The following is a 19,665-nucleotide window of genomic DNA, read 5'->3' as shown; positions in this document are numbered from 1 at the left end:
TGCTCTTTCTTCATGAACAGATCTCAGTTTGGTTTCTATTGCCGGGCCCGTATGGAGCCTTGACAAAGGTCACATGCGATGACTCCCCAATGGGCTGATGGCATTCCTGCTCAACGGACGCTTAAGTCTGGAGTCGCCAAACAAAATGATCAAAGCCCTTCAACACCGAGCTTTAAAAGCTCCTTGGGCTGAGATTAAATGGACACGCTAACTTTTTGTCTCACTGACAGTTTGCTCTGACTCTTTCAGGTTCAATAAACGCCTCCTTCTGCCCGTCAGTCTCCGGCTGTCGAGATGTCGTGGTGGCTGACGGACGAATTGCCCTCGACTTTGACCAGCAGACCTGGCAGCCGCCACGCATCACCGTGACGGTGCCGCCGAGAAAGACCCTGGTTCTGGTTGGTGCAGAAATCTTGCCGTGCGAGCACACTAGTGCAACTCCTTCACTTATCTACCAGGACTGAACTAAAAATGCATCCTCTAAATCCGGGTGGAAGGTTGCTGCTGACAGCCCGTCAAAAATAATGAGTCTGTTAAAGTTTTTGTGGATCACTTCTTGGCGTGCAGCGGTCGCCTTTACCCGGAATAAAACCGCAACAATGAAGCGATTGTACTCTACCTGGCAGCAGCACGCAGCTCCTGAAGTAAAACGCTCAGGCTCCTCGACAAAAATGAGCTGCTATGTTTGCGTTTTAATTTCACTTTGGTGTGAAAATGTATCCTGTTTGTTTGTCTAATGTTTGCAATTCTTGTCAATAGGATTATATCATGGTGGTTCCTGAGTCCAGTTACACTCCAGACCTCCTGAGAGCCAAGCCACTGAACAAGTCAGCTGCTTTCACTCAGCAATGCAGAGGGGACGGTTTCTATACGGAGTAAGTGTCTCAAACTCCAGTCAGTCTGTGGAATATGTGCTTTCCAACGCTTACTGTGAGGCCGCTTGTGTGTGAATGCTGCCATCTAGTGGTGAGGTGAGTGTAAAGCGCGTCTGTTCTTCCGTCCTAGTCGCTCATCGTCGCAGTTCTGCAGGGATGCAGCTCGCTCTCTGGCGGCAGCCTACAATGATGGAGCGCTGCCCTGCGACTGTGACACGTCAGGCTCCACAGGCTCCTCTTGTGATCCTCTTGGAGGCCAGTGTCTCTGCAGACAGCATGTCATCGGGCGACAGTGCACCAAGTGTGCGACAGGATACTTCGGCTTCCCAAACTGCCGACGTGAGTGGTTTTGCTTTCGTTTTGTATTCTTGCATTACTTTTTATTTGTCATGTATTATGGCCTGTTCATTCATTTGTATTGTTGAGTTGTGTTTGGGTTTAAATCATGAATATCATAAATATATAAATAATAATAATAATATAATAAAAATAACCAACTAACTAACTTAAAAGCTATTTAATTTTGCTAATGTTTTGAGGGTTTGTTTGAATTTTTGAGCATTCTATTGACCTACAGAATATGCTGGGCAGCCAGTAGCCAGCTCCCTTTAAAGCAGATAGTAAACAGAAAGTTATAATCGATATAATCGAATCACTATAAACTATAATCTCTATGAACTAATTCATAGAGATTATAGTTATAGTTATAGATTATAGTTAGACAGCTGGTGCTGTCAGGTTGCTGACATATATATATATATATATATATATATATATATATATATATATATATATATAATTTTATTATCATTATTTATTTTTTGTTTGTTTGTTAGTATTTATCTGATATTTTTTTATTTTGGACATATAGTTTTTGGAAACTGGAAGCCTCAGACCGAAATTTCGTTGCCGTAATACGGTGATATGTTTTGTGCAATGACAAAGTCTCAGTCTAAGTCTCTCTGCAGCCTGTAACTGTGGCGCCAGATTGTGCGATGAGGTGACTGGACGCTGCATCTGCCCCCCTCAGACCATCAAACCTGCCTGCGACGTGTGTCAGAATGAGACTTTCAGCTACCATCCGCTGCTGGGCTGCGAGGGATGTGACTGCTCTAAACAGGGAGTCAAAGCAGGGCCCGACTGCGACCCCGTCACTGGGCAGTGCAGGTGAGTGTCAGCTTGGTTGAGCTGGGATTCATGTCGGGAAATCAATATTAATGAGTACGCTGTTGAGAACAAAATCTTAAATCTAAATATTATCACCCTATGTTTTTGTTTTCTAATACTGATACTTTAATACAGTGGAGTTGCAAAAACAAATAAAAGAAGTCTTGTTTTAAAGTAACCGTGAGCGTCAGATATTATTTTAATGCTCATTTCTTTCATTCGTATCAACAATTCCTTCTTGTTAAAGGTAGGAATCTGTCTCCATGGCTCGCCCCAAGCTTTTGCTCTGGAGAAGCGCAGCGTGTGAAAGTCATTAACACTGGAGTCATTCATTCCCACACTTGACGTGTCGACAGATTTTTTTTTTTTTGTTCATAATTATCTGTCCCGAAGCAACTGAACTTCTCAAAAAAAAAGAAAAAGATCCAAGATAATAAGTCTGTCTGAATTCGAGGCAGAAAATTCACATCTGAATGCTGCTCGAGGCAGAATATTAAAACTTCATTTGCATCTTTTTTATGACTAACACATGTACTGATGTACTGATGTGCTTCTCCTGTGACTTTCTCAGATTGACTGTTTACTGGTTTTTAAAGTATTGCTCTCTACAGAGAGCAGTTTTATTTTCTCAAGAAGGAAGTATGTAATGTTTCAGTCATAATCATGTCGTGAAAAGAGCCAGTGTTTTGCATTTTACAAGAGATTATCTGTGTCCTAAAACTCCAGGAATTTAAGTTGGAAATCGGAGACCCAAATAAAGCCAGTTTAATTTTGGAAGCACCATGAAAAGGAATATTTGTCTATCTATGAGTCTTAACCAGTGTGTTGATGAAAAGAAAAAAACAGTGTGTTACATTTATCAAAGCAGTGGCTTCATGGAGCCCTGATGGTCACACTTGTGGGTTTAAAGCACACATGAATTCTCTTCAGTGAATCATTGTGTTTTTCAGCCTATTTCTTATTGCAGACATTGAAATCTGCATCAAGTAGTCGCTGGTTTATAGTTTATAAGCCAGGCCCATCATTTTACAGTTGCAAGCCCAGGATTAGCGGACGACAGTGCGACCGTTGCGCTCCAGGTTTCTATCGCTTCCCTGACTGCGTTCCGTGCAACTGCAACCTCAGCGGCGTGGGGCCTGACATCTGTCACCCGGACACCGGCAGATGTCACTGTAAGGTGAGCGGAGCAAAAAAACGGGGCTCATTTTCGTGGTGTTGCTCTTGGCTTTGACTCGCTCTGTCTCTCCGTGTCATTCGTGACACTTGCAGAAGAACGTGGCGGGTAAATGGTGTGGTGTCTGTCGGGAGGGTTCCTTCTTTTTCGACCCGTCGAACTCTCAAGGTTGCACCAGCTGCTTCTGCTTTGGGGCGACTGACCGGTGTCAGAGCTCGCGCAAACGAAGGGGAAAGGTGTGTTTGATTTCTAGAGCTGCATGTTTGTCATTGGCTGAATCCACTTATCGTATAAAAATCTGATGGAGATTGCGTCGTGAATGAAGCGTGCAACTTCGGGCGATAAAGCGCACCTTATATCCCACCTCAGTTTGTGGACATGCGTGGTTGGCGTTTGGAGAGCCCTGATCAGCAGGAAGTGCCCTCGGTGTTAAACACGGTCAGTAACACTGTAGTGGCAGACATCCAAGAGCTTCCACCGACCATTCAAGCTCTTCACTGGGTGGCACCTTCATCCTACCTGGGCGACCGGGTGAGTGACTTTTATTCTGCCTTTATTACTTCACCTTTCCTGCTCTTTTTCAGCTAAATAACTTCTTGTTTTGTTGGCATTTGTGTCCTCCAGGTTTCCTCCTATGGAGGCTTCCTTACCTACCAGTCCAAATCCTTTGGGATTCCCAGTGAGGGGATGACTTTGATTGACAGATCGGCAGATGTCCTCTTAACAGTCAGTACAATCCAGCTGGTTACATTCCCTCTGTTCACCATCTCACCCGCTGTTTTCATGTTCTCAAAAGGGTCGTGGAATGAGTTTAATCCACGTCAGTCCACAAGTCCAGAATCCTGACAGAGTGCACCAAGGCCGTGTCCCTCTGCTGGAGGTTAGAAAATGTCTTCCTTTCTTTGATCCTTTAAAGTATATAAAGTACATGAAATTGCTTTCAAGGACTTTTTTTGCATAACTATCGCTTAAAAATATTACATTTTAATTGAATAACATGGAGATGACTGATTTCCAAGTTTAAAAAAAAGCTAAAAGCTAATAGAGGCTTCATTTTTTTGCTCTCAAAAAATAACATAACTTCTTTCTTGTTTCATTTTGCCTTCAGGGCCATTGGCGTCATGCTGGTACCAACAGGCCCGTGACAAGAGATGAGTTATTAAAGGTTCTAGCCAGGCTGGAGGGTCTTCGGGTGAGAGGATTGTACTACACTCAGACCCAGAGGCTCAGCCTCGGCGAGGTCGGCCTGGAGGAGGCGACTGACTCCGGAACTGGAGGACCTGCAAGCAATGTGGAGACGTGCTCATGTCCACCAGAGAACAATGGAGAGTCTTGTCAGGTCAGTGAATGCTGTTGCATTTATGCTGCTCAAGTGACTTCCAGTTTGTAACTAAATTGACTGTCTCACAGTAGGGATGCTCTGATCAGGGTTTTTGCTGCCGATCATGATACCCATCGCATGGATTGACAATGAATTTGTTATCAAATTGAGACCTTCTGCTGCTGAGGAACCAGTTGTCTCACTTTCATGAGCCCAGAAAACTCTCTGTGCTCCGTCAAGTGCTGGCGCTTTAAATGGCGGGTTTCATTTGAAGGTGCTTCCCTGCACAGCATTTTCCCGTGCATGTGCTGCAGGATGCAAACTTTACATGACAGATTGAAAGAATCTCCACGGCAGACATGCCGCTGCTTAGTGAGCAGCGAGTCGGGAAGAGCGGGCGCAACCCAACCAGCGGGGCTTCATCAGAGCGCCGGCTGTCACACGTGATCGGTTGTTGTGATCGGCAGTGACAGGTCATGATCACGATCTGTGACCCTTAGATCGGAGCATCCCTATCTCACAGTTGTCTTCCATATGTGACCTTCACACATGAATCACGAATAAAAGTTCATTCCTATAATACAGGGAGCACAAGGAAAAAAAGTGTTATAAGTACATGAAACTTTTTCAAGTTCGATGTGAATAGAGTGTGGCGTCCACCTGTAGTTTACCTTTTTGCTCAGGTCAGTACTTACCTCAAGGCAGGTACATAAATCGTGGCTTGTGTTTCAGTCAGCAGGCCTTAAAACAGCTGCTGAAAATCATCTTTTTATAACTGATGACTGAACACAGCTGATACATTTAGTAAACAAAGCTTTTGTTTGTGTCCTGTAATGCTTCACTTTCTAGATGAAACAATTGTAGAAGCAAGTAATGCCTCAGAAGTGGTCAGTTATCATAAATAAAATGTGTAAGATATAGGAATGCAACGCTTCTCCAACGCTGTAATGTTGCCATGAAAACCGTAGCTGAAGCAACAAAAGAAAGCAAACAAACTTGCTATGAATGTCTTGCACGCTGTCTTCTCACTCGCTTCACCATCCAATATTTGGTGCGATGGTTGACCTGTAACGCACTGTAGGTACAGTGTGTTATCAAACAGTAAAGGAGAGAGTGAGCAGCTTAGCTTTGCTGTCAGCCATGAAGAAAGAGGGGGACAAAAACAACAAGGGTGGAGCGCTGTGTTGATTGAGAGCGAATTGTGTCAGGTTTTGAAGGGCTGGACCTCCTCCTCATATTCAAGGATGCCCCGACATGCCTGGACCTTGTAACACTCGCTTTCTAACTTCTGAGAAAATTCATCAGCTGAGGCACTTAGGCTGGAATGCGATGCTGGAAAACTCAGGTGTGTTCTATTCTGATGGCGAAGCCGCAGGGTGGGATGTGCTGTGCAGTCAAACACGTATAATATTAGTGGTTATACAGCCATAATCACTGGCGGAACAGGGAGTCATACACACCTACTGCAGACATCCACGCCGCTGTTGCTTAGCAAAGGCTTTTCTGCCCCAAATCAAAGTTTCCGTCTTTGTCTGGTGTGGTAACTCACCGGTGGTTGTTTGAGGGAGGTCGGTTATTGGTGCCCACAGGCTGCATGACAGGAGGCCTCACCCTGACACACCGGGCGTGGCTCTTGGCTGCACTGTTACTCATAAACTCAATGTGCACTTCCAGTGCGTGCATGTGTCTGTGAGTGCGGAAGACACACCTAGTTGTGTCTGAAGAGGGAAGGTGATTCAGGCATGAGTTTTCCCCTGCTTGTCTGACTTTATTCTCCGTCATAGCAATGCACACAAAAGCAATAGATGCTTCTTTATGTGAGCGGCTGATGTACGGGGCAGGAGTTGGTGGAGGTAGTAACTGGAATGGTTTTGAAAAAAGCCTTAACAAGTTATTCAAAAAAGAAGAATAGGGTCATGAAAGAGTAAAATTAAAACAGAAAAAACACACTGAAAGGCAAAAACTAGAGCCAACAGTCATTACAATGTAAAGAAATACACACTAGTATAAAATGGTGACTTTAAAATGTAATAGGTGCAAGGTAAAAGTAAAAATAATTGACAGAAATAGGAGAAAACAACAGCTAAAATCAATATATTTCAAATTATGGTCAACTTTAGAGGGACAGACCCATGTTTTGGACACTGAAAAAGGAGGAAACCTGTTGGGAGAATGTTGTATATGGAGGAGAGGTTGGGTGTAGGTGGAGGAGGATGATGGGAAATCTCGGAAAAAAAAGGCCAGAGATGTGTCAGTCACAATATCTTTTAAGATATATTTTTTACTGTGTCTGTTCTGAAAGAATAAATACAGCTGGAATTCAAATAAAGAAATGCATTTTCAGTTTTGTTTTCATCATTATGAACGCTTTAGGATAGGAGACTAAAACAAGCAATGAAGTTCTGCTCAGGATCCTCACGCTTCTGCAGCTCCATGACCACGGTGTTGAGCCTATATGTCTGCTCACGTCCATGTCCTGCGTGAGCCAGTGAGTGTGTGCGACAGCAGAGGAATGAGCGGGGTAAACACCTGCATGTGTGTGCTTGCGCGCCGGCATACACTCATGCTGAACTGCAAGACCTAGGTGGATATGAGGCGTGTCGTCTTTGTCAGCGTGAATGAGTGTGTATGTGTGTGAGTGTTTAAGAGCCGAAGGAGGGGGAAAGCGAGACTATTTCAAACATGTCAATGGAAGGGCGACAGCTTGACAGGGTCCTGCTGCGGAACTGCTTGCTATGGTGGACTTTAATCGGACTTTGCTGCGCCGGACATCGGCCTCACTCCAGACTGGGGCGACTACGGTACCCCAGGCACCAGGGCAGATGGTTCCAGATGATACAGTACCCGCCACTGCGGGATTATGCCGAGCAGCGAGGGGACACCCCGACGTTTATCGACCGAGAAGATCCGTTGGTATGCAAACTGTTAGTTTAGGGATCAGGCTAAAACCTTGAAGGGGAATTGAAGGCGGCATTTCTCAACACTTTATCTCTCATAGCAAAGGGCACAGTGGAGTTAATGTTTACCTCCAGAGCTTCTGAATGGATCCACTTGTGTTGGATATGAAGTTAGAGCGGCAATCGTTTCACGTCTTGGAGAGGATTTTAATATGTACACTAAATGCACATTATGATCAGAAGGTCCATGATTTGCTGGCTGTCTGTGCGTTAGTTCTAACTGCTCCTCCTTCAAACCTTTGTGACTTCATAAGATGCCCTTTTTAGAATGTGGATTTTTTTTCCCCCCCTCAGAAATGTGCCCCTGGTTACTTCAGAAACGGCAGCGGAACATACCTGGGTCGCTGTGTTCCCTGCGACTGCAACGGTTTGGCAGATGAGTGCGAGGAGACGACGGGGAAGTGTCTGGTATGAGAACGCAACCTCACGCTTCAAAATGAATATACAGCACTTTAATACAATTTAAAAGCATAATAGTTGGTGCTGCATGCATCGAAGAGGTCACCCGGTTCAAATCCTTGAAAGTCATTATTGTAATCCTAATAAACAGCATTTTAAAGTACGATCAAACTCTGTGGTGAGTACGTGCTGTACACACCCTTGAAACGTCTCAGTTTAAGCAGTATTCATGTGTCGTCTTTTGACTGCAACACAAAGACAGTTGGTCTGGATGATAGATTTTCCTTTTGACAGAGCATCAGTGGAGTTGACTGTAGCTTCCCTCATTTTCAGTTGAATAGCGGGATCAGTCTGTACACATCTCTCCATGTGGCCTGGCCAGATTATGCAATCCTAAAGAGGCTCTCAAGACTGAGCCTGTTTGTTCATCATCATCATCATCTTCATGATTCTGTCAGATCACGTTTTTCTTAGCCTCGGGCTTAAGCTAAACAAAAGCGAAGCTATGCTGGCATGAAATCCGTTGCAGTGATACGCTTTTTTTGTATCCAGAACTGCCGCTACAACTCAGCCGGAGACAGATGCGAGCGCTGCAAGGAAGGTTACTACGGGAACGCGGCTCAGCGGACGTGCAAAGTGTGTCCATGCCCCTTCACCGATCCCCAAAACAGGTGAGATATGGAACCTATTATTCTCCTTTGGCACTTAAAAACTGATGAAGTCCTCCAATATCAGTTTTGCAGTTGGTTGCAAGGAGGTCTACGGCGACATTCAGTGTGTTTGCAGAGCCGGTTACACTGGAGACAGATGCGAGAGGCAAGTACCTGCATTGGTTTGGATGATGGGATTCATCTTTTGACTGGCTTGATGTTCATCGGCAGGTGTGCCCCCGGTTACTACGGCGACCCTTTGATACCAGGCGGGAAATGCAGCCCCTGTAATTGCATTGGCAATGGCAACCTCTGTGACCCCAGAACTGGAGGTACACTTAAAAAATAATGTTCCGAAAGTGTCTGCCAGCGATGCTAATCGATTATCAATCCCAGTTTGTAAGAACACCCTGGAGCCAGGAGACACCAACACAGATGAGCATTGCCAAGGTGAGCGCTCATAAAAAACACCGGTGGTCGGCCATTCTTTTTGACAGCTGTGTTTGTGTGGCAGAGTGCGACAACTGTGCGCAGACTTTACTGCACGATCTGGAGAAGCTGGACAGCGAGCTGAAGAGGATCAAGTCTCTGCTGGAGAACGCCAGTGTCAGCACCTTGTCTAAGGAGAAGCTGAAGGAGCTGGAGAAGGCTGTGGCTGAAACAGAGGTGACCCAAGCTCAATTCATGTGTGTGAATCTGAGGTTTCACTGCTGAAAATGTCCTGCATGCAGAGTCTCATCAAGAAATACGGCACTTCCATGAACAACCAGAAGAACAGAGTCAGTCAGCTGGAAGATGACATGAGCAATCTGGCCGATGACATCAGCTCTCTTAAAAGCAAGGTAGAGATTAGAAGAGGGAGGAAGCGGCGACACAGGTCAGCGAAAACAACGCTCTCTTCCGTACCATTCAGGCGGATCGGACCGCAGATGATGCGGACAAGGCGGTGGCGGACCTTGACAAAACTCACAAAAAGGCAAAGGATCTGGAGGCTGAAGTTCAAGCCATGCTTAAAAAAATAAAGGGTAAATGGACCGAGGGTGCGTTTTGATCGTACTTCTGATGGCGTGAAACTTTTTTTTTTTTTTCAGCTTTGCTCAACGAGATTATGGACGGGAGTTCCGGAGGCAGCCGACCTCCCAGCGAAGACCTGGCTAAGATGCTGAAAGATGCTAAACGCATGGTGGAGGAGATGGAAGATCGGAACTTTGCTCCTCAGAAGGTCGCCGCGGACAAAGAAAGAGAGGAGGCTAAGAAATGTACGACATTTATTCCGATGAAAACCTCTCAGTCAAGGATTCAAATTAAACTCCAGAAGCCTTTAACATATGTCTGTCCCAGTGTTGGACTACATCAAGACAAACGTGAGCAAGACAGTGGATGAGAACGAAGCCGAAGCACAACGCCTCCGTGGTCGGCTGAAGGACTACGAAGGCAAGCTGAAGGAGCTGGACAAGGCTTTGAAAGACTCGGCGGACTTGTTGAAGAAAGCCAAAACACAAAACGGGCTGAACAGTCAGGCCGTGAAGGATCTGCAGGTAAACGGACGGGGCGGTGAAAGTTATGGTCGATGTACAGTGAGACTGGTAAATCTTCTGGTGCTCTTTATAGAAAAGAATAGATGACTTGAAAAAGGAGAAGAAGACTGTGGAGAGCCAAATGGTGATGGCGACGAATGAGCTGCGGAAAATGGAGGATTTGCTGAAGAAGCTGAAAGATAGTAAAAAGGTATCTGAATTTTTCATCGCCATTTCCATGAGAGGTCAATGTGACAAGTGTCAACCTCGATCCTTGTCACACCTATCTTCGTGTCCTTGTTTACCACGTTCATGTTGGTGTCTTCCTCGCTTTGTTCTCCCTGGATTATTAACCAGAAAAGCACTCAGCGAGCGCATTCCTATTCCTTCCGAGTATAATTTATTCAATAGAAGAGCCAAAAAACAAGGGATGTGACCGGGTATCGTACCTCTAGACAAGTCAAAAGAATGCCTCAGAACCTACTTGGAGCCACCTCAAACTCCAGAACCTCCTCAAAATGTAAAGGTCTCTTAGTTATTTGATGCCTAACGTCTGTTGGTGGTGCCCTGCAGGAGTATGAAAAGTTGGCAGCGCAGCTGGATGGTGCCAAAACTGACGCCACCAAAAAGGTCAATGAGCTCACCAAGGCAGCAGACGAGGACGTGGTGGAGGCAGCAGAGGAGCATGCTCGCAGGCTCAAGGCGCTTGCAGATGAGCTGGAAAAGTGAGAGAAAGAAAGAGTCTTTGTTTCTCAACTCAAACTACAGGTCTTGAAATGTTTTTCGATATCTCTACTTTTTCTTAGAGCCATGAGAGACGCCAACTCTCGTCCTGAAGTGCGCAATGCTAAAGACGCCATAGACGCCTACAAGAACATCATAGATGCCATCAGGGCTGCCGAGGAGGCGGCGAACCAAGCTAGGGACGCGGCGGAAAAAGCCTTGACTGTAAGTGCCACGAAAAAGAAAAAAAGAAAACTGTCGATTTGAATCTTTACTTTTATGTTTTTTTTTTCATCTGCAGGATTTCCAACAGCAGGATCTCCCAGGAAGAGCTGACAATTTAAGAAACTCAGCTGATAACCTGGTGACAGAGGCAGTGGACGCCAAGGATGATCTTAAAGGTAAACCTGACTAAATATTGAATTTAACAGCAAATTATTCCAGGTGAAACAACTTATATTTGCTCACTCAGTGGCTGCAGACAAGATCAACAAGGCAAAGCAGCGCCTGAAAGATGCAGAGAAGAAGAAGCGAGATCTTGAGAAGAAACTTGGCGATGTCCAGAACCAGCTGAATTCCATAAACAGAGGTAATACTGTCGTTCGAAAGGAAAGAGGAAAAGTATTTCAGCTCTGTTTTGTACGCCACAGATGACATCAGTAACTTGATCGATGAAGTCAAGAAGGCGGCGGCAGGGGCTAACAACTCAGCCACCAACACCCTGGACAGACTGGAGGACATCAAGAAAGAGCTTGACAAAATCAACCTGCCTGCAGGGGGCGGCGATCTTAGCAACGTCCTGGCTGACGTTGACAAGTCAGGTGAGGACTGGGACGGACGGAGCTCCACAGTCCCGTGACACATCAGTGCCATTTACCTGAGCTCTTCTCCAGTTAAGAACCTGCTGAACAATATTCCCACGTTGACCGATAAGATAAAGGAAGTCGAGGAGCTGACTCGGTCCTCCAACTTGGGCAACATCACCGACAACATCAAGAAAATCAAAGAGCTCATAGAGCATGCCCGGGACGCTGCCGACAAGGTAACTCAGCAGGCGGCGACCGCAGTTCTAGCAGTCTTCTCCTCTACACCCACTGACCTTCACTCTTCCTCCCTCCTGCTCTTGTTCCTTGAGAGTATTTGAATGTACTCTTTTTTCCTACGTAGGTGGCCATCCCAATGAATTTCGAAGGAAATGGACATGTAGAGCTGCGCGCTCCAAAAAGTTTGGAGGACCTGAAGGCCTTCACAGACTTGGCTTTGTCCTTGCAAAGACCTCCGGGCCGAGGAGATGGAAAACGCAGGCGCCGACAGGCCGGGGAAAACCCCAATCAGTTTGTGATGTATCTGGGGAACAAAGATGTAAGTCGAGGAACTGCAAGCATTTTTTTTTTCTCCAACTAACAAGTCTTTTACAGTCTTCTAAGAACTACATCGGAATGGTTCTGAGGAACCACGTGCTCTTTGGGATCTACAAACTCAATGGAGTGGAGAAAGAAATGAAAACAGCTTCCATCACCAGATCTCCGTCAGAGCTGTCGACGTTCGATGACGTTCACCTGAGGAGGTTACATCGGTTCCTGTCATATTGAAAGATCACATGTTGATAACTAATGGAAATACCCTGTTTGGTTTCCATGTTAGAATCTATCAAGACGCAAGTCTGTCCCTCAGCAAGAAAACGAAAACACCGACCCCACCGATCACAGACTCCATCCTGGGAGAGGAATCCAAAAACCTTCTGGATCTCACTCATGACGACGTGGTGTTCTACGTGGGCGGCTACCCCGACGACTTCACCGTGAGCTGTCAAAGTGAATGGCTGAAGCGCCGAAGGACAATGTTCATGTTTTCTTTGTTTGCTTCAGCCGCCGAATTCTTTCAAGTTGCCCAAATACACGGGCTGCATCGAGCTGTCCTCGTTCAACGACCGAGCCGTCAGCATCTATAATTTCAAGTCGGCGGTGAACGTCAACAAAGTCGGCCCGTGCAGCAGGTTGGTCCATCCAGCTTTGGTGACTTCTGAATCTGATGCTAGATGGGTGGAATGACTGGGCCAGGGGTGGGCAGTCCGGTCCTCACAAGGCTGGCATTGATGTATTATTCACATGGACTTCTCCCCACGGTCCAGAAACATCCCGCGTGTCGACACAAGCTTTTATGAAGGGACTGGATACGGAAAGGTGGACATCAAAAATGGGAACTCGAAGAGCTTCATCATCAACATATCTGTTCGTTCTCGTTCAGAGAACGCATTGCTCCTCTTCATCGGAGATGCTGTAAGTCCTGCACAAGCCTCCTGTGGCGAGGACCAACACCGATTCAACATCTTTGTGTTTACAGGAGAATTACCTGGCGGTGTTGGTGCAGCAGGGCGTGGTTTATCTGCACAGCAACCTTTTTCCGGAGCCAAAAACGAATAACCTCAAAGTTTTTCCAGTAGGAAGCTTCCTTTTCGAACGTTTTTATTATTTTATATTAAAATTCAACTTTTTTTATTTTGTTTTTCCAGGACGACAAAACGATACATTTTTCTCTTATGATAATAAATAAAGTACTCATTGTTTTCCGCATCGGGGATGCCACTGTGGAGGAAATCCGTATAGCCATCGACCACGAAAAATTCAAAGAATATTACATTGGAGGAGCTCCGACTGAAATACGGGAAAGGTGGGTCATAAAATGTCTGATAGAAATGATGTATATTTACAGGAACAAAAGTGAGTTTGTGTGATAAAATTGGTAAAACTTTGGACAAAAGAGAAAGCTTGTTCACGAGGGAGTTTTCCTCAAAGAAATTCATGGAATGGGAATGTTTTTCTCCTGGTGTCGGGCAGGTACAACATCACCACGCCACCGTTCAAAGGCTGCCTGACGGCTTCGAAGCTGAACAACAAGGCCGTCCCGATCGACGAGTCCGTGGGCGTCAGCAAAGGCTGCCTGGAAGGCTCCCTGGTCAGTGTCTCCTCCTCACCAGTACTTTCTCACCACTGCCCTGGCGTCTAAGGGGCTTTTCACACTACGGGTTCTTCGGAGGCCTGTGTCCGATTCGCCCCCTGCTGCAAGTTATCTAACATACGCACACATCGTGAGTCCCGAGTACAATTTTCCTGCAGCTCCCGGCTGCACACCTCAGTGTTCTGGGAGAAGTTGTTTTTGAACGATGTTGTGCGCCCAGACAGCGATCAAACCCTTTACTGCCTGCCATTTATCAGGTTTGTATGGAGTCACGCTGTACATGTAGTTTCCGGCGTCTAGCGCAGAGTCACCTGAGGTGAGAAGCTCACCACCAGCTGAGAGTTTCCTGAGACAAAGTGCACGGCTCACTTGTGTTCACATTGCGGACTTTTGAGCGGAAAGAGCTTTGTCTTGAGACAGAACCCGCAGTGTGAAAGTGGCCTAAGGAAAGTTGTGTTCGCAGGTGTCGCGCAAAGCCGAGCTCAACCGCGGAGGCTCCCTGTCGAAGGAGCTATCGGGATTCAGCCTGGGGAACGACGTGACCGTGTCGCTGGGATTCAAGAGCACCGAGAACGAGGGGCTCATTCTGCAGAACAAACAGCAGGTCGGTCCTCCAGCCTTCAAGTGAAGGAGTGAAATAATAATAATAATAATAACACTGATGTTGCTTCAGGCCAATGGAATCCAGCTGGGTTTGGAAAACGGCCATGTGGTTCTGGCCTTAAACAGCAAGAAATGGAAATCGAAGCAGCCATACAATGACGGCCTGTGGCACTACCTGACCGTGACCAAGCGAGGCGCCAGGTCCGAGCCTCCACTAGCAGCTAGCTTGTCTCCGCTTGCTAATATCTCTGGTCTCAACAGAGTGGAGCTGATGATCGACGACCAGGACAGCGGTCAGGAGCAGGCCGGCAGCATCGACATCCCCACCACCGCCAACTCGCTGTACCTTGGCAAAAAGCTGTTCCAAGGCTGCGTCGCAAACCTTTACACCAGACGGTAACGGCGCCCCCCTCCTGTCTATTTTTTTTTGGTTGCTGCTTTTTTGACAACAGTGGTTTTCCTGCTGTTCCAGGCCTCAGAGTCTGTACAAACCTGAAGATTTGAGCGACTTTGAATCCACCGGAAGAGTCCTGATGGACATGTGCACCGCGGACAGCCGCGCCCAGCAGATGCTCGACCGCAAACCCAAGAAGGTGATTTAGTGTGTCATCCCGGCTCACGGGCCTCAGTTAGCTTCAGGTAGTTCCGCGACTGTAGTGATCCGGATGTGTGTGACCCACCTGAAGGTTTGTATGACGTCTTCACCGAACGTGTCATTCACATGACATTCTGCTGCCTTGTTTCCAGAGATGAAGAGGAAGACAAGGGACAAGAGTCGCACACCAAACACTGGCTCCGCATATTTCACTCCTCCACATCAATAAAAGCCTTGCATGATCCAACCAACAATCCAACTATAATCCATCACCATGTGTCTGTCTTCAACGTCTAATCACCATAAAGACACCAGTAACAAAAATCTGCTCGTCTCTTTTCTTTCTTCACTGATGATCCTCACAGTGTCGTCCAATCACCACTAACGCTTCTCACCAGCTGATTTTCTGGGTCCATACTTCTCCTGTGGGTCCGGCCAACGGTGGGAGGTCGTTCCTCAGGCGCAGGGGTTTATGCATCAGGGGATTTTGTTCACGAGTGAGTGGGAAGGAGATGGGGTGGAAGGTTCAGCCATCTGTGAGCGCCCCCTGCAGGGTTGCTGCAAGGTCACCGGGTCACAGTTTTAGGGTCGGGCATTTTGTGAGCTGAGCTAGAGGGCCCTTTTTCTTCAGTTGCAACCTTCGCACTGGAGGAGCTGTGCGAGTGAAACAAGTGGTGAGCGACTTGTATCTCGCTCGACGACAGGGTGAGGAGCCAAGTCATCCGCCTTAGACTCGGAATAGAGCTGCTGCTCCTGGTAGTCGGGACCCAGTAGTTCAGGGACTTGCTGCATGTGTTTGTCAGGTACAAATTGAAGATGAACTTTTTCGTTCATGCACTCTTTATGTTAAAAAGACAAATGAATAAACAACACTAGTTTTCCTCACCAAATGAAATTTGAGATTTGAAGTTGTGTTCTGGGCCCAGAATAGAATCCATCTTTGAACTAAGTCATTCATAGAGAGAGAGATGAAAAATTCCTGACCGGCCGACGTCAGTTCCTGTGTGTTGGTTGCCATGGTGACGCCTCGGTGTTGCGCAACCACAGAAGGCTGAGCAGTCACGCGAAATCGAAGGGAGGATTTCAGAAGTCATTTTTGATGTTTTGATATGAACATAGTTTCATCATTTATGAAATGAACAGTCATTTCACAGTCTTTTTTTTATGAATTATTTTGTCACTTTCTCCTTCGTACGCAGCAGATGAATTAAATTCCATGCTCTCATTTCCTCCCCCTTCCACGACAATAATTACAATCTTACTAAACCTATTTTCACCTCTGAGACCGCTTTTTAGTTTAATGTCATCTCAAATGAAATGTTTTTATTCTTATGTAGTTCATTTTTCCCTCCAGAATCCTGCTCTTTTACGCCTCTTTATCCCCACGTTTCTTCTTCACACTGAACTGAATTGTACGTAACATAGTGTCGTGTTTTAGAGCAGCGCAGAGTAGTTGAGAGAGAGTTTGATTCCATCTTGTATGCATTGGTTTTCCTTCAGCCCCTCACAGTTCAAACACATACAGAGCTGTTATTTGTGTGTATAGAGTTTGTCTGCAGAAATGCCTTGGCAGTGATGCATCATTATGTGGATTTTTAATGCAGCCGATCAACAAAAGAACTGTCTGTGTGACTGTAGGATTCCATGAAGCCGGCCATGAACGAGAGCGTCTCACACTGTGTCCAGCCAGCGGTGGTCAAACGGGCCTATCACCTGGGGGGTCCGATCAGCAGCCTCAGCTACGGCCTCCCTCTCCAGGTGCTGCTGCCTCGGTGAGTCATGTGACCCTCCGACTGAAGCTCATGGTGCGGAGGAGAGACGTCCGCTGTGTGCCGTCCTCAGGCCTCACTTCTCTCTGGATGTCAAGACCCGCTCCGCTGAGGGTCTGCTGTTCTTCGCCGGCACCAGAGGGGGGGTCGCTCACCTGGCCCTCTACATGTCCAAAGGCAGGATCAGACTGTCCGTGGGGAAACATCAAGAGATCTTCAACAGGGAGAAGTACAACGACGGAAAGTGGCACTCGGTGAGAAGCCCTCTTCTGTTTTCTTAGAAAGAAAGAAATAACAAATGTGTTACATACACATTTGTCATATTACATCACTTTTTTTTATCAGACTAATGCATCTGTTTAGATGTCCTTTTACGACAATTTTGATTTTTGTTTTTATTTTTATTTCACGTTATAAGTCACAATATTTTGAATTGAACGATATTATGAATGAAGGTATTATTTAAATGATTTATTTATCATTTGATATCATTTATTATTGTGTATTTACAATATAGTTTTTATTATTTTTCAGTATCTACAATCTTATATTGAATTATTTTAAGAGTCATTTTTATGACTTTTTTTCATCTTTCGATGCATATTATTGATTCTTAAATAATTTAAATTTTTTAAACAATTTTTAAAAAGTTATTATTATTATTAAATTTATATTTAAAAAAATATTTCCGGTCACAGAATGGATCCCGTTCATTGCAGTCATCCTGGTCACAGTCTCTCTCTGAGGAGGAAGTAAAAGTACAGTGTTCTGCAGGTGATGTTCAGTCTGGAGAAGAAGAAGTTCCGTCTGGTGGTGGATGGGATCCGAGCCCTGGATGGACAACTGACCGCCGCCCAGCTCGCCGCCATGAAGCAGTTCGCGTCTCCAGTGTACGTGGGCAACGCTCCCGAATCTTTCCACAAGCAACTGAAGGTGAAGTCCAACTCTCCTCAGCTCCCCTGAAGTGTGCGGGTCTCACCCTAGTGTCTTTGTCTCTGACAGTCCAAAGACCTTCCCAAGCACAGCGTGTCGGGCTGCGTGAAGAACTTCAAGATGAACGGAGCCCCGATAGCTCCCACCAGCAATCGAGGGGCGGGGCCTTGCTTTGAGGGACAGACGCAGAGAGGAGCCTTCTTCACTGGGAACGGAGGACATGTCGTCATCAGTGAGATTTTTTTTTTTTATTTCTCATTTTCTATTCATGCATTTTTTTTCACGATGAAGCACGGTGAAGACTTCAGACCTTCTCCTCCATTCCTCACGCCAGATGAGTCGTTCGTGGTGGGCTCCAGTTTTGAGATGCTGATGAACATCCGTCCGCGGACTCTGACCGGGCTCCTGCTGCACGTGGGAGATTCTGGCCAGGCTCAGAGCCGACCTGCCGACAGTCACTACCTCAGCGTCTACATGCTCCGAGGAGAGGTGAGGCTGCTCTCTCTCTCTCTCTCTCTCTCTCTCTCTCTCTCTATATATATATATATATATATATATATATATATATATATATATATATATATATGCCTTCCACTTTACAGATCGTGGCTCAGGTGAACAACGGCAGAGGAGAGTTCAGGGTGTCGGTCCAGCCCAAGAAACCATTATGTGATGGAATGTTCCACAAGATTTCAGGTGAATCCGCCGCAGCTTTACTTTAGTTTGACTGCGTTTTGTTAAATATTGACATTCCGCAGTGATCAAGAGGAAGAACGTCATCCAACTTTACGTGGACACTCTGGATAACTACAAGATCGGACCCCCGTCATCGACCACCACCCTGACCAAAGACCCGCTCTTTGTTGGAGGCATGCCGGGTGAGCTGCTGGGGAGGGGGAAGGGAGGTGATGGGTCGGTGAGGTGTCGTGAAACAGCGTTGTAGGGTTGATGAAACAGTGACCTGATTTTCAGAGGCCACCAGGTGGCGCTCTTGGTTTAGAAACGATGTGAGGTTTCATTGAATACGTTGTTCAAGTCCAAACATTATACAGCAGACAGCGCCATCTGGTGGCCTCTGAAAATTGGGACACTGTTTCATGAAACCTCACTCGTGGTGGGGAGGAAGTGAGGCGTGAGGTGAGGAGGAACTTTCCAACCTCAGGTGCTTAAAACGTCCTCTTCTCAGTGACAGCAGGAACCCTCCTAAGCCGACAGCATCAGTTAGTGTTTTTACTCTGCCGCTGTTGACTGACTGTTTTTCTTCACAGACGCGACGGTGCCGAACGCACCTCCTGTTACGGCCTCCTTCGTCGGCTGCATTCAGGACATGAGGATCAACGGCGAAGCCGTCGCCTTCGACAGGTTGGCTTCAGTGTTCGGGCCGCTCAACCTCCGAGAGTGTCCCGGCTGATCCGAATGTGCGGAACACAACCATGGGACCACGTCCGCCTTCGAATGTGCAATCTGTTTCCAAGACAGCGAATGTGTGTGTGTCGTGATCGGTGCGGTTGTTTGTGTGTGTGTTTGTCAGAGCAACTATTCTCAAAGTATTTATTTATACTTCTAATCACCGACTCCTGAAGAGCTTCCTCATGTGGAAGCTCCAAGCTGTTAAACATCTGTGTGATCTTCAAAGCTACACTATCAGCACTTTAAAATGCCTTTCGGTTCCACGGTGCTACAGTGGAGAACAGTAATCTTTACATATGTTGTTGGTGGACTCTTGTATTTGCAGTTTACATCTTTGTATTGAATTTAAAATCAGGGTTTTGAGCTTGCATGGATGGTCTTTTCTGTCCGTTGTTTTGTGATCACCTGGGCAGTTTGCATTCCTTCTTTTTAAACGTCAAAAAAAAAAAAAAAAACCCGCATGCATGGTAATCCGAGACTTTTCACATGCATTCCTTCAGTTTCCTGCCATCCTCTGATCATAATCTGATGCAAGACGTTAAATGATATTTATCATGTGTACAGATTTTGATTGTACCTAAATAAAGATGGTTTCAAAGAAAAATAAATGTCAT

The 19,665-nt window shown here is 46.1% G+C and overlaps 1 protein-coding gene across 3 annotated transcripts in view; it reads left to right on the top strand.

Annotated features, from left to right (window-relative positions):
• The window catches only part of LOC128769279 (laminin subunit alpha-3-like), a 42,850-nt gene extending 23,219 nt beyond the window's left edge, over positions 1 to 19,631 (top strand). Inside the window, exons 31-77 of one of the 3 annotated variants that reach the window (XM_053882857.1) lie at positions 250 to 398; positions 760 to 875; positions 1,006 to 1,214; positions 1,844 to 2,042; positions 3,075 to 3,219; positions 3,312 to 3,452; positions 3,586 to 3,747; positions 3,841 to 3,942; positions 4,013 to 4,096; positions 4,325 to 4,555; positions 7,789 to 7,902; positions 8,446 to 8,564; positions 8,629 to 8,709; positions 8,775 to 8,875; positions 8,940 to 8,993; positions 9,058 to 9,209; positions 9,275 to 9,385; positions 9,457 to 9,568; positions 9,635 to 9,802; positions 9,885 to 10,081; positions 10,155 to 10,271; positions 10,634 to 10,785; positions 10,867 to 11,008; positions 11,085 to 11,184; positions 11,256 to 11,372; positions 11,434 to 11,604; positions 11,677 to 11,825; positions 11,951 to 12,145; positions 12,202 to 12,350; positions 12,428 to 12,584; positions 12,652 to 12,779; positions 12,915 to 13,062; positions 13,127 to 13,222; positions 13,296 to 13,453; positions 13,621 to 13,738; positions 14,205 to 14,345; positions 14,415 to 14,545; positions 14,606 to 14,740; positions 14,817 to 14,937; positions 16,578 to 16,711; positions 16,782 to 16,962; positions 17,483 to 17,641; positions 17,711 to 17,873; positions 17,976 to 18,130; positions 18,244 to 18,337; positions 18,400 to 18,519; positions 18,910 to 19,631. In XM_053882857.1, the coding sequence (XP_053738832.1) occupies positions 250 to 398; positions 760 to 875; positions 1,006 to 1,214; positions 1,844 to 2,042; positions 3,075 to 3,219; positions 3,312 to 3,452; positions 3,586 to 3,747; positions 3,841 to 3,942; positions 4,013 to 4,096; positions 4,325 to 4,555; positions 7,789 to 7,902; positions 8,446 to 8,564; positions 8,629 to 8,709; positions 8,775 to 8,875; positions 8,940 to 8,993; positions 9,058 to 9,209; positions 9,275 to 9,385; positions 9,457 to 9,568; positions 9,635 to 9,802; positions 9,885 to 10,081; positions 10,155 to 10,271; positions 10,634 to 10,785; positions 10,867 to 11,008; positions 11,085 to 11,184; positions 11,256 to 11,372; positions 11,434 to 11,604; positions 11,677 to 11,825; positions 11,951 to 12,145; positions 12,202 to 12,350; positions 12,428 to 12,584; positions 12,652 to 12,779; positions 12,915 to 13,062; positions 13,127 to 13,222; positions 13,296 to 13,453; positions 13,621 to 13,738; positions 14,205 to 14,345; positions 14,415 to 14,545; positions 14,606 to 14,740; positions 14,817 to 14,937; positions 16,578 to 16,711; positions 16,782 to 16,962; positions 17,483 to 17,641; positions 17,711 to 17,873; positions 17,976 to 18,130; positions 18,244 to 18,337; positions 18,400 to 18,519; positions 18,910 to 19,052 (6,521 nt within the window). In that variant the 3' untranslated portion in view covers positions 19,053 to 19,631. Of the gene's footprint in view, positions 1 to 249; positions 399 to 759; positions 876 to 1,005; positions 1,215 to 1,843; positions 2,043 to 3,074; positions 3,220 to 3,311; positions 3,453 to 3,585; positions 3,748 to 3,840; positions 3,943 to 4,012; positions 4,097 to 4,324; positions 4,556 to 7,788; positions 7,903 to 8,445; positions 8,565 to 8,628; positions 8,710 to 8,774; positions 8,876 to 8,939; positions 8,994 to 9,057; positions 9,210 to 9,274; positions 9,386 to 9,456; positions 9,569 to 9,634; positions 9,803 to 9,884; positions 10,082 to 10,154; positions 10,272 to 10,633; positions 10,786 to 10,866; positions 11,009 to 11,084; positions 11,185 to 11,255; positions 11,373 to 11,433; positions 11,605 to 11,676; positions 11,826 to 11,950; positions 12,146 to 12,201; positions 12,351 to 12,427; positions 12,585 to 12,651; positions 12,780 to 12,914; positions 13,063 to 13,126; positions 13,223 to 13,295; positions 13,454 to 13,620; positions 13,739 to 14,204; positions 14,346 to 14,414; positions 14,546 to 14,605; positions 14,741 to 14,816; positions 14,938 to 15,091; positions 16,541 to 16,577; positions 16,712 to 16,781; positions 16,963 to 17,482; positions 17,642 to 17,710; positions 17,874 to 17,975; positions 18,131 to 18,243; positions 18,338 to 18,399; positions 18,520 to 18,909 lie in introns of those variants that run through there. The other 2 variants (XM_053882858.1, XM_053882859.1) reach the window with 2 other exon arrangements.
• The last annotated feature ends 34 nt before the right edge of the window (positions 19,632 to 19,665 follow it).

Source organism: Synchiropus splendidus, chromosome 13, assembly GCF_027744825.2.
Source record: "Synchiropus splendidus isolate RoL2022-P1 chromosome 13, RoL_Sspl_1.0, whole genome shotgun sequence".
In the NCBI taxonomy this organism is placed as follows: domain Eukaryota; kingdom Metazoa; phylum Chordata; class Actinopteri; order Syngnathiformes; family Callionymidae; genus Synchiropus; species Synchiropus splendidus.
The sequence above is the reverse complement of the archived record's forward strand: the minus strand, read 5'-3'. Positions and strand labels throughout refer to the sequence as shown.